Raw genomic sequence first — 15,058 nt, forward strand, 5'->3', positions numbered from 1 at the left:
AAGGACATTCGAGCAAACGTGGCCACCTAGGCCCATGTCTTAGGGTTGGTCTGTGGGAGGAACAGGTTCTTTCAGAAGGATGTATAAGCAGGGATGCAATGACTGACAATTCTATTTTCGCGCAGTTCAAAAAACAGCAGTTGGTACCAAATTATTTGGAGAAAGTACAGAAATGGCAACCCACTCCAGAGTTCTTCCAGGAAAATCCCACAGACAGAGGAGCTTGGTGGGCTACAGTTCATGGGGTCATAAAGAGTCAGACATAATTGAAGTGACTGAGCAGAGCAGAGACAGCAATAAGCAACCATCAATGAATCCAGGTAATACAAAATGACTGACCTGACTTTGTGTGTGTGCTGTCACTCTTATTGAACTGTCTAGTACAATATTAGCTAAAGACTGAAGCAAATCTTTCGAATTGTTCTTCCCTGAATACAGATATTCAGGCTTCCCTGGTGCTTCAGTGGTAAAGAACCTGCCTGCCAATGCAGGAGATATGGGTTTGATCCCCAGGCCAGGAAGATTGCCTGGAGAAGGAAATGGCAACTCACTCCAGAATTCTTGCCTGGGAAATGCCATGGACAGAGGAGCCTGGTGGGCTACAGTCCATGGGGTCGGAAAGAGTTGGGCAGGACTTGGCAACTACACAACAACAAAATATAGATATTGATGGTCTTTCCATATTTATTATACTACCAAATAATCTTATAATTGGCCTGATTTGATCTCTTACTGTTCCATAGCCTTGCCTTCAGAATCTGTGAAAGGAAGGTAATGAAAGCATATGAAAGTCAAAGTGTTAGTCACTCTAAAGTGTTAGTGTGTCCGACTCTTTGTGATCCCATGTACTGTAGCCCACCAGGCTCCTCTGTCCATGGAATTCTTCAGGCAAGAATACTGGAGTGGGTTGCCATTTCCTCCTCCAGGGGATCTTCCTGACCCAGGGATTGAACCCAGGTCTCCTGCATTGCAGGCAGACTCTTTACTGACTGACCAGGGGATCCCCGAAAGGATGTAACTGTTTTTAAAATACATTGGTCAACATGTTTTCATTGGCTTTTCTTTGGCTACCCCCTTCCTTTCCTTTACTGGATTGCTATACTCAAGCTGATTCAATAGCTGAGGAACTGCATGTGTGAGAGGGACCCTATGAAGGAAATCAAACCACTGATCATCACTAGATATTTTCATATAGCAAAACTAAATTCTGGCCACTTTTCCTGACTTTAATCTATTTATACGTGCAGTCCCTCTTGGCCCCTTTGTTTCTCACTCTGAATTTTGCCTGCGGCTATATTGTCAGTTTCATTTCCTCTTTTGGCCCTGCTTTTCCTCTATGCACCAATTCTAATTCCCCATGGCTAGCCCCACTCCAAAGCCTACCACACTGCACAAGTTCAGAATGGAAGGCGCAATGGATCTGTTCATCTTACTGGACATAGAAATAGAAGTGCTAACATTTCCCCGTTCTAACATTTTCAGCTAGAAAAGAACCTACCTGCCAATGCAGGAGGCACAAGAGACGTGGGTTCAGTCCCTGGGTCAGGAAGATTCCTGGAGAAGGAAATGGAAATCCACTCCAGTATTCTTGCCTGGAAAATTCTATGGACAGAGGAGCCTGGCGGGGCCATGGGGTCACAAAGAGTAGGACACGACTGAGTACTCATGCATACATGTGAGGCCGTAAGTGAAGATCCTGAGTTGGCTAACCACAAAGACATCAATGTCTGCCTTGTTTGCATAAAATATTGTTAACAACTCAGCTACAAACTTTGAGAATCTGGATCTGCAGATGTCTCTGTGTCTGCTTCCTTCCTTCTTCATTCTGAGGGAAGGGTTCTGTTGTCACTGTCATAACCCTGGTTTTAAAGTAGGGAGCCAGGCTCCAGAGAGTCAGCAAACAAGGCTGAGTTCCTAGGGATGTGGGATCATGTATCACAGGGACACTTGAGCCCTTCTACCCAGTTTATTTATAACAGAAAAGATCACTTTTTAATGTGAATGTCTGTCTACCACCTACTATTTGTGCATTCTTGACTTTGTGGCTTTTCAGAGCCAGTTTTGAGGAATCAGATCTAAAAAATCCAATGCAGTAAATAGACAATTAGAAGAACAGCATTTTTAGTATTTAAAGTATATTGATTTTTGCTATTATTCTCATTTTTCCCTATCTTTTTCCCTTCTACTCCAAGGTCCTTAGAATGCCTTGCCCTCTTTGAAAGCTGCAAGATGTCAGGTCGCTTTGTTGTTTATTATTGGAATATAATTGTTTAGCAATGTTGTATTAGTTTCTGCTATGTTAGATCAGCTATATATATACACATATCCCCTCCATCTCGAGCCAGCCTCCCTATCTCATCCCCCTAGGTCATCACATAACACTTAACTCACCTCTCTGTGCTATACAGCAGCTTCCCACTAGCTATCTGTTTTACATATGGGATTACAGATCACTTTTATATGGTGTCATGGATAAGCCACTGTCAGGGGCAAATGGGTTTCTAGCCAAACTTCTCAGTGAAGTGCCTACCAACCTCCCTGTGAAACTCTGGTCACCGGCAATGTTTCAGCATTTACCGGCTCCCTCCTGTACAGACAGTTTTAAGTAAAGAAGTAGTCAAGATGGAAACAGAATAGGTTATTATTATCTTCTGGATGTACAACTCCTTAGGCAGATTTTAAGAATATATAAGCCTCTATACAAATACGTACAAGATACGTATATGTAAGCATGTATAAAATTTTCCAGATTTCCCCTGTTAAAGAGATTTCTAACTTGGGCTTGTCAGGGTCTTCCTTTCACCCCCATTCTGAGAAGGATCCTGACTTGGCATGACAGCTATTTTGAGTTTTGTAATGAGGAATTGAGAAGAAAAGGTGAGAAGAATGAGACATGGGAGCTGGAGCTGAAATTAGAGTATTTGAGGAGAGATGACGTGATTATGACACGGAAGCAATTTTGGTTTTAAATAAAATTTCCTTCCATATTTTTAATCTCTCCTTCAAAGCATCTATGAGTATGAGGAGAGTTCTTCCAAAGTTACTTCAGGTGCTGGACTGTGTTTTCTGACCGCAAGGCCATTCTCTAAGACTGGATGATTTCTGCCAAGATCATCAGCACTGCGGAGACTGTTTATCACTCAACAGACTCACCATCCGACAAAATTAGATCTTTTTCATCATCTGGCATTAGATGAGTAAACAAATCTTTATAGTCTGAAACAAAATTAGATAAAACATGGTGGGTTTAGAACATAACTAACAGCCCATGAGATGTTCTATGTGAGTGCTTTTCAAACTTTGTTTGACCATTACCCACTATAAGTTTTTGGTTTTTCACATTCCAGATCAATACCTGCACTTGTGTGCATGTAATGAAACAAAAAGCTCCATGAGAAAATACCCTTTTCTAATTTATTCTTACCCTTCTCTTTTCTACATACCTTTTTCTTTCTATTAATATTCTATTTAGTTTACTGGAAAAATGTACTAAATAGAATATTTAGTTTCTGCTCTTCTTACTTACCTTTTATTATCTATTTTATTCTAGCTCAAAAAAATGCTAGTTATTACATCCACTTCATACCTACTAAATTTTTTCACAGTTCACCTTTCAATATGGAAAACACCATACTGTTATAATTGATTCCAGTGCTCATTAAACAAATAGCCCCCACAACAACCCAAATTCAACCCCATTTTCCCCACTTAACCACTACTAAAATTTTTTATGAATTACTTAAGCCTAAGAGCAGAGAAAGCAATGGCACCCCACTCCAGTACTCTTGCCTGGAAAATCCCATGGACGGAGGAGCCTGGTGGGCTGCAGTCCATGGGGTCATGAAGAGTCGGATACGACTGAGTGACTTCACTTTCACTTTTCACTTTCACGCATTGGAGAAGGAAATGGCAACCCACTCCAGTGTTCTTGCCTGGAGAATCCCAGGGACGGGGGAGCCTGGTGGGCTGCCATCTATGGGGTCGCACAGAGTTGGAAATGACTGAAGCGACTTAGCAGCAGCAGCAGCAAGCCTAAGAGCCTAAAATTTTAGTGAACAACTTATACGGTTCTGGTGCAAAGACTACAATTTGGCCTTTCCTCCTCTGTCCTGGGAAGCTGCCAGTCATCCCCTTCATGACAGACCTTATAGTGTTTGCTCAGTCCCCCAACAGGGGCCCCAGTGGGCTCCCTCATTCCATGGCATTGCTTATCGCCAGCTGGGTTGACTGTTACCCAGATACATAGAGACACTGTCTGACCGAACCTCTTAAGTATTCTGAGTGGAACTGAATTTACTATGCTCCTCTGGACAGTGATTTGGTCAGCTTGACCAACTTCTAGAGGGAGCTAGATTCATTCATTAAGTCTGCTCCCATCCATTTCATGCTTTGTCCAGCCACCCACCAGGCATGTTGCAGAGCCCTCCATCGACCATTCAGCTGAACAGCTGATGGCCTCTATGTATCTCTTTCAGCTCTCTCCATCCTTTCTGGATTCCCTGTTCTGTCCCAGCTACCCTGATTATCATCTGAATACAATTTGATGCTGCCAAAGAACCAATTTGATGCTTTGACTGTGTGGATCACAATAAACTGTGGAAAATGCTGAAAGAGATGGGAATACCAGACCACCTGACCTGCCTCTTGAGAAATCTGTATGCAAGTCAGGAAGCAAGTTAGAACTGGACATGGAACAACAGACTGGTTCCAAATAGGAAAAGAAGTACATCAAGGCTGTATATTGTCACCCTGCTTATTTAACTTACATGCAGAGTACACCATGAGAAAATGCTGGGCCGGATGAAGTAAGAGCTGGAATCAAGATTGCTGGGAAAAATATCAGTAACCTCAGATATGCAGATGACACCACCCTTATTGCAGAAAGTGAAGAGGAACTAAAGAGCCTCTTGATGAAAGTGAAAGAGGAGAGTGAAAATGTTGGCTTAAAGCTCAGCATTCAGAAAACTAAGATCATGGCTTCTGATCCCATCACTTCATGGCAAATAGATGGAGAAATAGTGACAAATTTTATTTTTTGGATTCCAAAATCACTGTAGATGGTGACTGCAGCCATGAAATTAAAAGACGCTTACTCCTTGGAAGAAAAGTTATGACCAACCTAGACGGCATATCAAAAAGCAGAGATTACTTTGCCAACAACGGTCTGTCTAGTCAAGGCTATGGTTTTTCCAGTAGTCATGTATGGATGTGAGAGCTGGACTGTAAAGAAATCTGAGTGCTGAAGAACTGATGCTTTTGAGCTGTGGTGTTGGAGAAGACTCTTGAGAGTCCCTTGGACCACAAGGAGATCCAACCAGTCCATCCTAAAGGAGATCAGTCCTGAATGTTCACTGGAAGGACTGGTGCTGAAACTGAAACTCCAATACTTTGGCCATCTGATGGGAAGAGCTGACTCATTTGAAAAGACCCTGATGCTGGGAAAGATTGAAGGTGAGAGGTGAAGGGTATGACACAGGATGAGATGGTTGGATGGCATCATCAACTCAATGGACATGAGTTTCAGTAAACTCCGGGAGCTGGTGATGGACAGGGAGGCCTGGTGTGCTGCAGTCCATGAGATCGCAAAGCGTTGGACACGACTGAGTGACTGAACTGAATTGAACAGTTTCACACTTCTGGCCCTGCCTGGACTCCCTGACATGTCTGCTTTGCTCCTGTTTTTCCTTCTGGTGGGACACCTTTCACAATGTCTTCCCTACCTGCCTCTCCATTAGCACACCTCCTTTCACCAGGTTACAGGAGTGATTCTTCCTCCTCCTTTGAGGCTCAGTCCCCATTTTCTCTCTTCTTGAAAGCCCCTTCCCTAACACTCTTTATGTGGTTTCCCTATACCCTGGGCCTCTCTCTGTCATAACACTTATCTCTCAACAGGGTAGTTTTTGCTCTGCTTTGCTGTCTCCCACGCTAGATGGGGAGCACTTGGAGGGCAAGGAAGATATCTGATCTATATTGACACTCGTAGCATCTCTCACAGTGTGTGTGTGAGTGTGTGTGTGATAAAAATATATAACATGGAATTTACCCTTTTCACAAAATTTAAAGTCTACAGTACAGAACTGTTAAACATATGTACATCGTGGTATGGCAGTTTGCTAGAATTTTTTCCTCCTGTGTGACTAAACCAGCACAGTTTCTGAATAAATAAATAAGTGCCCATTTGATTTTTTTTTTTTACCATCTTAAGTCTCAACTAGATTTCAAAATATTATTAAATTTCCTCTTTCATACACTACAAGGATCTTTTCTTTCCTTGTGAGTTTCTAGATTACTTACTTTGTTCCTTTGTGTCCTATCTTGCCCTGTTTCATTGCATTTTTTAATTCACTGTGTATCTTGGTGTTTACTTTTTCATATTCTCCAGGGCTCTTTTCCCTGTGTTTGTGTGGCCACAACTGCCTTACCATGGGCCCCGGTGTCTTTTATAGTGACCAGCATCTAGAAGGTACTTAGTGAATATCCGGTACTTTCCTTCAAAGATTCCAACAGATTTTTAACAATGATATTTTTGAGTATAGGATGAGGGAGATGAAAGATTTAACTCCCATTTTATAGCTAACAGATGATCCTTTCTCTGAAATTTCATGTTAAGCCTTGGATAAAAGCACACTTCTTTCTTCCAAATGATATACCTACCATCTGACACTTTTCGAAGTCCCTGATGATCATTTTTTGTTGGTAAAGCAGTCTCTACATCTTGGTTTAAGTCAGTTTCTAAAAGTAGGGAAATTAAGTATTAAATTAATTGAAAAGATTAAATCTCATACATGAATTATCTCGTTGATATGATAATAAGCAGAAATTTCCACAATCTGCCAAGTTCTGATTACTTTCAATGCTCTAATCTTGGAATCTGTGAAACAGTGTTTTGGGCAAGGTACAAGGGTCCAATGGTGACAGAGTCATCATCAAATGAATGAACACACATACATGTGTGTGTGTGTGTGTGTGTGTGTGTGTGTGTGTATGGGGCTTCCCTGTTGGCTCAGATGGTAAAGAATCTGCCTACAGTGCAGGAGACCCAGGTTAGAAGATCCTCTGGAGAAAGGGAATGGTTACCCACTCCAGCATTCTTGCCTGGAGAATTCCATTCCCGCCAGACAAGTCTGGCAGGCTACAGTTCATGGGGTTGCAAAGAGTCAGACATGACTGACTGACTAACACATATATGTATATGACTTAACTTTTGTTAATAAAAACACAGCATAAAATCAGGTAATTTTCTTTCAGAAAACCTTCTACTATGCAAGGGTTATGGGAAATTTAGGACTAACAACCAGTCAATGGAGTCAAGTTTAGAATGACTGCCTTATTAGTCAATATCATAAGAGGCGTTTGCAACTCTTGCCTGCCAGGCAGGAAAAGAGGGCCTTACATTTTGAGCATACAAGAGTTCGAGGTAAATGCAACTCCTTGTTGGACTTCTGTACCCACTCCCACCTGCATGCGGTCTTGAGGCTTTGTTTGGTCTGGCCCACTCCTGGTGATTTGACCACCAACCAGAACTGGGTCTCAATTCTCAAAAGCCACCCTCTGCGCATAACCTCTTTTCCTTGTGGTCTCTCTGCACTTCCCTGCACTGCTGGTACTGTGACCTCATTAAACCTTCTTGGGTATGACCAAGGGCACTCTTTGGTACCCTGCCAGCTTCTTTTTACTAGTTAATCCATTCTGAGGAGCAGCAACTTCTTATATTGGTTGAAATCTGTATCACACTAATTGTTAAATGTTTTCAATATTATCCTACACCTGCCTAGATTTTCTAAATTTTATTTCTATTTATTACTTCCTTCTTTATCCAGTAGAGACCCCCTGTAGTCCATTACTTCATCAGCTTTCTTTCAATTACCCTCATCTTCACTGCCTCACTTGCTTCCAACCCAAGTGCCAAGCAGAGTAACAAAAGTGTAGTCATTTTCTGTTCCCTTGTTCAATACCAATGACCAAATCACCTGAGCACCCATTTAGGGTACCAGTCAAACAAGACACACACACACACACAAATAGGAGAAACATAAAAACTTTGGGAAGATAATTTGAGATGCCACATAAAGTCATCATGGAAATACTCAGCATTTTGTTGGAATACTGTATAGTGTCATCTTTATTCCAAATGTTATTTGTATTCTAAGTGGAGGGGTGGCAGCACTCTCTGATATTTCAGAACTTACTGCAAATCATACCTCTGGAATTCCTTTCCTGCATCCAGGCAGCTGAGCACCATTACAGGGAATCACACAAATGTACATTGGAGTTATTACAAATGTCACTGTCTCTAAACTCCATTGAGCCCTTAGCTCTAAAAGAAAATTATGACTTATTCCATTGTCCTTCTTTCCTTTCCTCTTAACAAATTACTTCAAATCTTCACCTCTTTCCTTACAACCTTAGCTTCCCCCTAGACTTTGATCACTGGTACCTGGCCTTGCTGCCATTTTTGTTCTGAATCCACACCTCCTACAAAGTTCCCTGCATCCTATCCATCACCTCTCCTCTTTTCTGAGGTCTTGGCAGAAGAGATGCTTCCTGTTGGTATCTTATCCCTGTGCTCTGAAGTTTGTTTTCTATTGCTGTCTTGAGGATCTTTCTCCTCACATTCCTCCTTCTCCAGTGGTGGTTGAATGTTAACACCCATCCATCCAGATATGTCTCTCTCTGCTTATTTATATTTTTAAATGTGTCAAACATGCCCACCGAATGAAATTTAAAAGGCACGAGAGACCAAGCAGTGAAGAAGTCTCCTTTCCTCAAAGAGTCAGGTCCTTCCCCACAGGGTCATCATGGTTATCAACTTCTAAAAAACTACCAGTTAGTTACTGATGACTCTGTAGCCTCATCTCCAGCCCAGATCTCTCTCCTGGCCTCCAGAGACCATGTGTCTCTTACCCACTGGACACAAATGCCTCTGGAAAACCTGCTCCTTCTTCAATAGCCCTTACCTTGACCACAGCTTCTCAATCATTTTCATCATTTAGCACACATAGAAAATGACCAGGACAATAGAGGCAACCAGCCTGGGAACGCCAATTGCTCCAGATTCAGTCTCTGGAGCTAAGGAAATCACTAGCTCCATGTCCCAACCCATTTGTGGCTAATGGTTTGGGAAGTTCTGTCTTAGGGAATGACTCCACCATATGTCGAGACCCCAAACACATTGGGGCATTCTTCGTCCCCATCCCAAGCTCTCTCTTAGCCTATGTCTCAGATGATCAAATTCTGTTAACTTCATATCTTCAAATCTAGCACCTTTTCTATATTTCATGGCCACTTCTTGCTGCTGCTGCTGCTGCTGCCTCACTTCAGTCAGGCCCTCATAATTACTCTACCTGCCAAAAATACCCCCAAACTGGTCTTACTACTACTTTTGCTCTCTTCCATCCAATACATTCTTCCCATTATGAACAGAGTGATCATTTCAAAATTTAAATTTGCTCCCTTCCCTCCCCTAAAGTCCTTCATTGGTTTTAACAAGATTAGGTAACATTTCCACTTTCTGACACTTTTCACCACCAATTTTATTTTACAGATAAAATGAATTGGCAGTTCTCAGAAAGTTTTGCCTTATATTTCTGCCTTTGTATACTCCTGTTGCTCTCTCTGAATGGACCAACCCTTCCATTTACCCCCATCTTAGCTAACACCTTCTTCTTTCTCATGACTTTGTTTAGATGTCTCCTTGTTCAGAAAGAGCTTCCATCCTGTCCTCATGGGGCCCTTTTCTGTTCTCAGCACACACATCCTCAGGCCCACAGCACTCAGTACCCTGGCACAACAGCAAGTCTGTAGTTCCTGGGGCTCAGTCCTCCTTGCCCACACTGGTTTCACTTTTGCCTCCCTGTTCCACAAAACTGCTGGGCTCTCATCGAAGTCACGAATGTCCTCGGTGTCCTCGGTCCACTGGGGACTTAGCGGGTCTCATTTGCTTTGATCCCCTGGTAGTATCCCACAGTGCAGACCAGCCTTCATCCCCAAACAATGCCTTTTGGTCTTCCGTGGCATCAGATTCCAGGGCCTGTCCTGACTCTCTGATCACCCCGCTTACAGTCAGTCCTCTGTCAGCTCTTCTACTGAATCATCAAAGGCTAAGTTCCTCCAGGCCTTCTCTCTCTCTGCAATCTCCATCATGCTTACGGCCCCAATTCTATTGAATTGGCCAAAAAGTTGGTTCGAGTTTAAAGTCTTACAGAAAAACTCGACCGAACTTTCTGGCCAACCCAATATATATAAAGTCAACAACTCCCAGTTTGATAAATGTAGTTCAGATCCTGATGAGCTCCAGAAAGTATGTGGTTCTCTTATCTGTTGCATCTATTTGAGATACCCCCACAGGTATTTCAGAATCAAAATGTAAGCAACTAATACAAAGATTAAAGGAAAAAACAAAATGTAAGCAACTAAGTTTATTCCTCCTGTACCCTGGCACCGCACATCCTCTCCCACCTAACACACACACACACACACACACACAAGCACACGCACACACACGCAAGCACACACACACAAACACACACAAGCACACGCACACACACACAGGCACACACACACAAACACACACACAAGCACACACACAAACACAAACAGGTGCACACACACAGGCACACACACACAAGCACCCACAGGCACACACACACAAACACACACAGGCACACACACACAAGCACACACAGGCACACACACACAAACACACACAGGCACATGCACACACACAGGCACACACACGCACAAGCACACACACAGGCACACACACACAAGCACACACAGGCACACACACACAAACACACACAGGCTCACACACACAGGCACACACACACAGGCACACACACACAGAGGCACACACAGGCGCACACACACAAACACACAGGCACACACACACAGGCACACACACACAAACACACACAGGCATACACACAAACACAGGCACACACACAGGCACACACACACAAACACACACAGGCACACACACACACACTCTCTGTCTTTCTCAAATAATCTTCCTCTACCATTTTTTTCCCCATATTGATAAAACCCACCCAGTTATTTAACCAAAAGAAGTCAGTCTTCTGAGATTCCCTAGAGCCAATCCATAATCAAGTCTTGATAAGTCTGCTTCCTAAATGTCTTTCAAAAGTCTACAGCCTTCAGCCTTAGCTGTAATCATCCCTTCCTTGTGTCACTCTGCTACCCTCCTGATACCAGTCTTCTGCAAACAGTCTCGCCTTGGTTCCAGTATGTCTTCCAAACTGATCACAATGTGATTGGGTCATTCTTCACCCAGAAGCCTGTGCAACTCTCATCTGCCCTTCTCCACTCGCTCTCTCAGCTTCATCTTGTTAGGCTTTGGCCACACAAGGTATTTTTTGCAGTTTTTCCAACACGCTGATGTACGCTTTCCTGTGTCAGCTTCTTTGATCACATCCCTGGGCATATGCTCTCATAGCACACTGTACTTCTCATGCTGAGATTCACTACAGCTATAGCCCTTGGTGTAATTATGATCCTTGATGAAGGCAAGAATGGGTCTATCTTATCCACCCCCATATTTCTAACTCCTAGCACTGGCTGATGGTTGACACTCCATCAACAATGATTGAAGGAAGGGATGTTGAGCTCTCAAAAGACACTTGATGAAAGCTCTTTCTTAGAGTAAGTATTTATTTATTTTGGTATTTTCATATTTCAGATGAGGTTTTCTGTAAGGAAAGAAAGATGAGAACACTTCCTTGTGAGTTTACAATTAGAGAAAATATCAATAAGAAAACTAAGCTTATTGAAAGTTATTTTTTAACGTTACCTAAAGGTAACTGTAAGTATTGTGAGTTTCACAAATATACAAAAAGATATGTTGAATTCCTGATCCCTGGTATCAGCAAATGTGACCTTCTTGGAAATACAGTTTTAGCAGATATAATCAAGTTAAGATGGGGTCAGACTGGATTAAGATGGGCTCCCAAGGCAATGCTGGGAGGAGGGCAGGAGGAGAAGGGGACTACAGATGAGGAGATGGTTGGATGGCATCACTGACTCAATGGACATGAATTTGAGCAAACTCCCGGAGATGGTGAAGAACAGGCAAGCCTGGCGTGCTGCAGTTCATGGGATCTCAGAGTCTGACGCGATTGAGGGACTGAACAACAATCAAGGCAATGACTGATGTTCTTCCCAAGAGAGATCTGGAAACAGGCACACACAGAGGGAAGACAGACTTGGGAAGACAATGGCCGAGACTGGTATGAAGCAGCTACAAGCCAAGAATGCCAATCATCGCCACCAGAAGGTAAAAGAGGCATGGACGAATTCTTTCCTAGAGCCTTCAGAGAGAGCATGTGGCCTTGCTGACACCTTGATTTAGGTCTCCTGGTCTCCAGGACTGTGAGAGAATAAAGTTCTATTGTTTTAAGCCACCCATGTGCGGTACTTTGCTACGGCAGCTCTAGGAAGCTAACATATATGGTTAGAATCTGCCTGCCAACATAGGAGACTTGGGTTTGGTCCCTGGGTTGGGAAGACACCCTGGAGAAGGAAATGGCAACCCACTCTGGTATTCTTGCCTGTAAGATTCCATGGACAGAGGAGCCTGGTGGGCTATAGACTATGGGGTCACATGGACATGGCTTAGTGACTGAAGAACAACAATACACAAAGTTTATAAGGGAATAGGGAAGAGTGGCATTAAGATGTGATTTCTTGGGCTTCCTTGGTGGCATAGTGGATAAGAATCTGCCTGCCAGTGCAGGGGACATGGGTTTGATCCCTGGTCCAGGAAGATTCCACATGCCAAGGCAACTAAGCCCGTACATCATAACCACTGAGCTTATGTGCCACAGCTACTGCAGCCTGCAAGCCTAGAGCCTGTGCTCCACAACAAGAGAAGCCACTGCAATGAGAAGCCTACATACCGCATCTAGAGAGTAGCCCACACACAGCACAAAGACCCAGCATAGCCGAAAATAAGTAAGCAAAAGCAAAAAGAAATTTAAGGTGTGATTTCTTTAGCATTCTTATCAGATACTTTATTTCAAAGGATATACTAAACTTATAGTTTATTTTGTCAATAATTTACCTGAAAAGTGATGAAATATGGATTACATTTATTTATATTAAATAGTGATTTTGTTTTAACACATATTTTAATACTATTTTAATAGCAGCCCTATAAAATATCATATCTAATAGATTACCTGATTGACATGGCTGAAAATTTGCCAACTCTCCAAGTGCAACAAGTTGCTCCTGTGGAAAAATTTTGCAAAAATTTTGTAATCAGAGAATTAAATGATCACATTAGTAACCTAATCATTCTTTACTAGAAATGTACTTTGATTCTGGATATTTAAGTAACCAACTACTATCTTTAACATACTAGAAATTACACAACCAAATAAGTAGTGATCTTCTGCTGATTTCTCCAAACTTTTATGGCCTTCTATTGTTCCTAGGAATAAGAAGCAAATTGAAACCACAGTAAAACAATGTATGCCTTGATCTAGGGGAATCCATTTAAGGCCATTATTAAAGTCAGTTTCCTTGTGGCTATTCTGACATTACCTGAATTAGATCATTTGCCATTCTGGTCATTACTTGTTGACTTATTTCTGTATTTTTGAGATCTGTAAGAACCACCCAAGTTCCGTTCTCAAATTTCACAGGCATAGAAAAGACAATCCCTTTAGGAATACCAAACTGGCCTGCAGGGAACAAATACAAAGCAAGACAAAAGCACTCAGATAAATAAAGCTTCCTGGTGACACTGTAGAGAAGGACAGACATAGCTTTTAATGACATGGTTTTTAATGATAATAGTGGACCTACACTTCTGCTGTTCCCTCTTTATCCCTTTCATCCCTGCTGGGTTCAGATGGCCTGCCCCTGCCTTGGGGACTAATGCAGTCCTTCTCTCCCACCTTGTCTGGATTCCTTTTGTCTGCTTCCTTAGTTTTCCTTGGGCCTCTAGGTAGCCCCTGAGCCCCAGACACTTGTCCAATCTGGCCTTTGCTCTTCCAACCTACGACTGCAATCACAGAGCCATGGAGCGAGCACTGGGAAGGAGAGCTGGTGATTTTCTCAGTGCCAGTTCCCAGTTTAAATGTGCTCCAAATAAAAAGATTGATAATGTTTATTACTAACTGAGCAACCTTCAGATAAAATGCCTCCTGTTTTCATGCCTCAATCAAGTAGGAAAATTATTCACACCATTCTAGCCATCAAAAATGTTGTCACTATGGAGAACAGTGTGGAGGTTCCCTAAAAAACTAAAAGTAAAGTTACCATGCGATCCTGTAATCCCACCCCTGGGCATGTTTGTGGAGAAAACTCTAATTTGAAAAGATATATGCATTCCAAATTCATAGTACTATTTACAATAGCCAAGATGTAGAAGTAACCTAAACATCCATTGATAGATGACCGGATAAAGAAGATGCGTTAACATATTATAATGAAGTGCTACTCACTCATAAAAAAGAATGAAATAATGCCATTTATGGTAATACGGATGGACCTAGAGATCATCATACTAAGACAAAGATAAATACCATATGGTATCACTTATATGTGAAATATTAAAAAATGGATACAAATGAACTTATTTACAAAACAGAGTAGATCCACATACATAGAAAACAACTCATGGTTACCAAAGAGAAAGAGGGGAGGGATAAATTAGGAGGATGGGATAAATTAGGATTGACATATACACACTGTGCTATGCTGTGCTTAGTCATGTCTGACTCTGTGTGACCCCATGGACTGTAGCCCACCAGGCTCCTCTGTCCATGGAGATTCTCCAGGCAAGAATACTGCAGTGGGTTGCCATACCCTCTTCCAGGGGATCTTCCCAATCCAGGGATTGAGTCCAGGTCTCTCGCATTGCAGGTGGATTCTTTACTGTCTGAGCCACCAGGGAAGCCCAAGAATACTGCAGAGGGAGCTTATATATGCGGTACCATCTAAGGGACACAGTGATCACTTGCTTCTCACCTCACTTGCCCCCAGCATTGAGCACTTATTGATGAATTCCTATAGAGATTAACTAAACTTTTGG

At 42.4% G+C, this 15,058-nt stretch overlaps 1 protein-coding gene across 3 annotated transcripts in view; it reads right to left on the reverse strand.

Moving 5' to 3' along the window:
* Window positions 1-2,624: 2,624 nt before the first annotated feature.
* The window catches only part of MDH1B (malate dehydrogenase 1B), a 32,199-nt gene continuing 19,765 nt past the window's right edge, over window positions 2,625-15,058 (reverse strand). For 2 of the 3 annotated variants that reach the window (XM_069574490.1, XM_069574489.1), the window contains exons 8-11: window positions 13,564-13,703; window positions 13,197-13,248; window positions 6,655-6,732; window positions 2,958-3,216 (exon numbers count right to left, since the gene is read on the reverse strand). In XM_069574490.1, the coding sequence (XP_069430591.1) occupies window positions 3,137-3,216; window positions 6,655-6,732; window positions 13,197-13,248; window positions 13,564-13,703 (350 nt within the window). In that variant the 3' untranslated portion in view covers window positions 2,958-3,136. Of the gene's footprint in view, window positions 3,217-6,654; window positions 6,733-13,196; window positions 13,249-13,563; window positions 13,704-15,058 lie in introns of all 3 variants that reach the window. The other variant, XM_069574488.1, reaches the window with a different exon arrangement.

Source organism: Ovis canadensis, chromosome 2 (assembly GCF_042477335.2).
Source record: "Ovis canadensis isolate MfBH-ARS-UI-01 breed Bighorn chromosome 2, ARS-UI_OviCan_v2, whole genome shotgun sequence".
Lineage (NCBI taxonomy): Eukaryota > Metazoa > Chordata > Mammalia > Artiodactyla > Bovidae > Ovis > Ovis canadensis.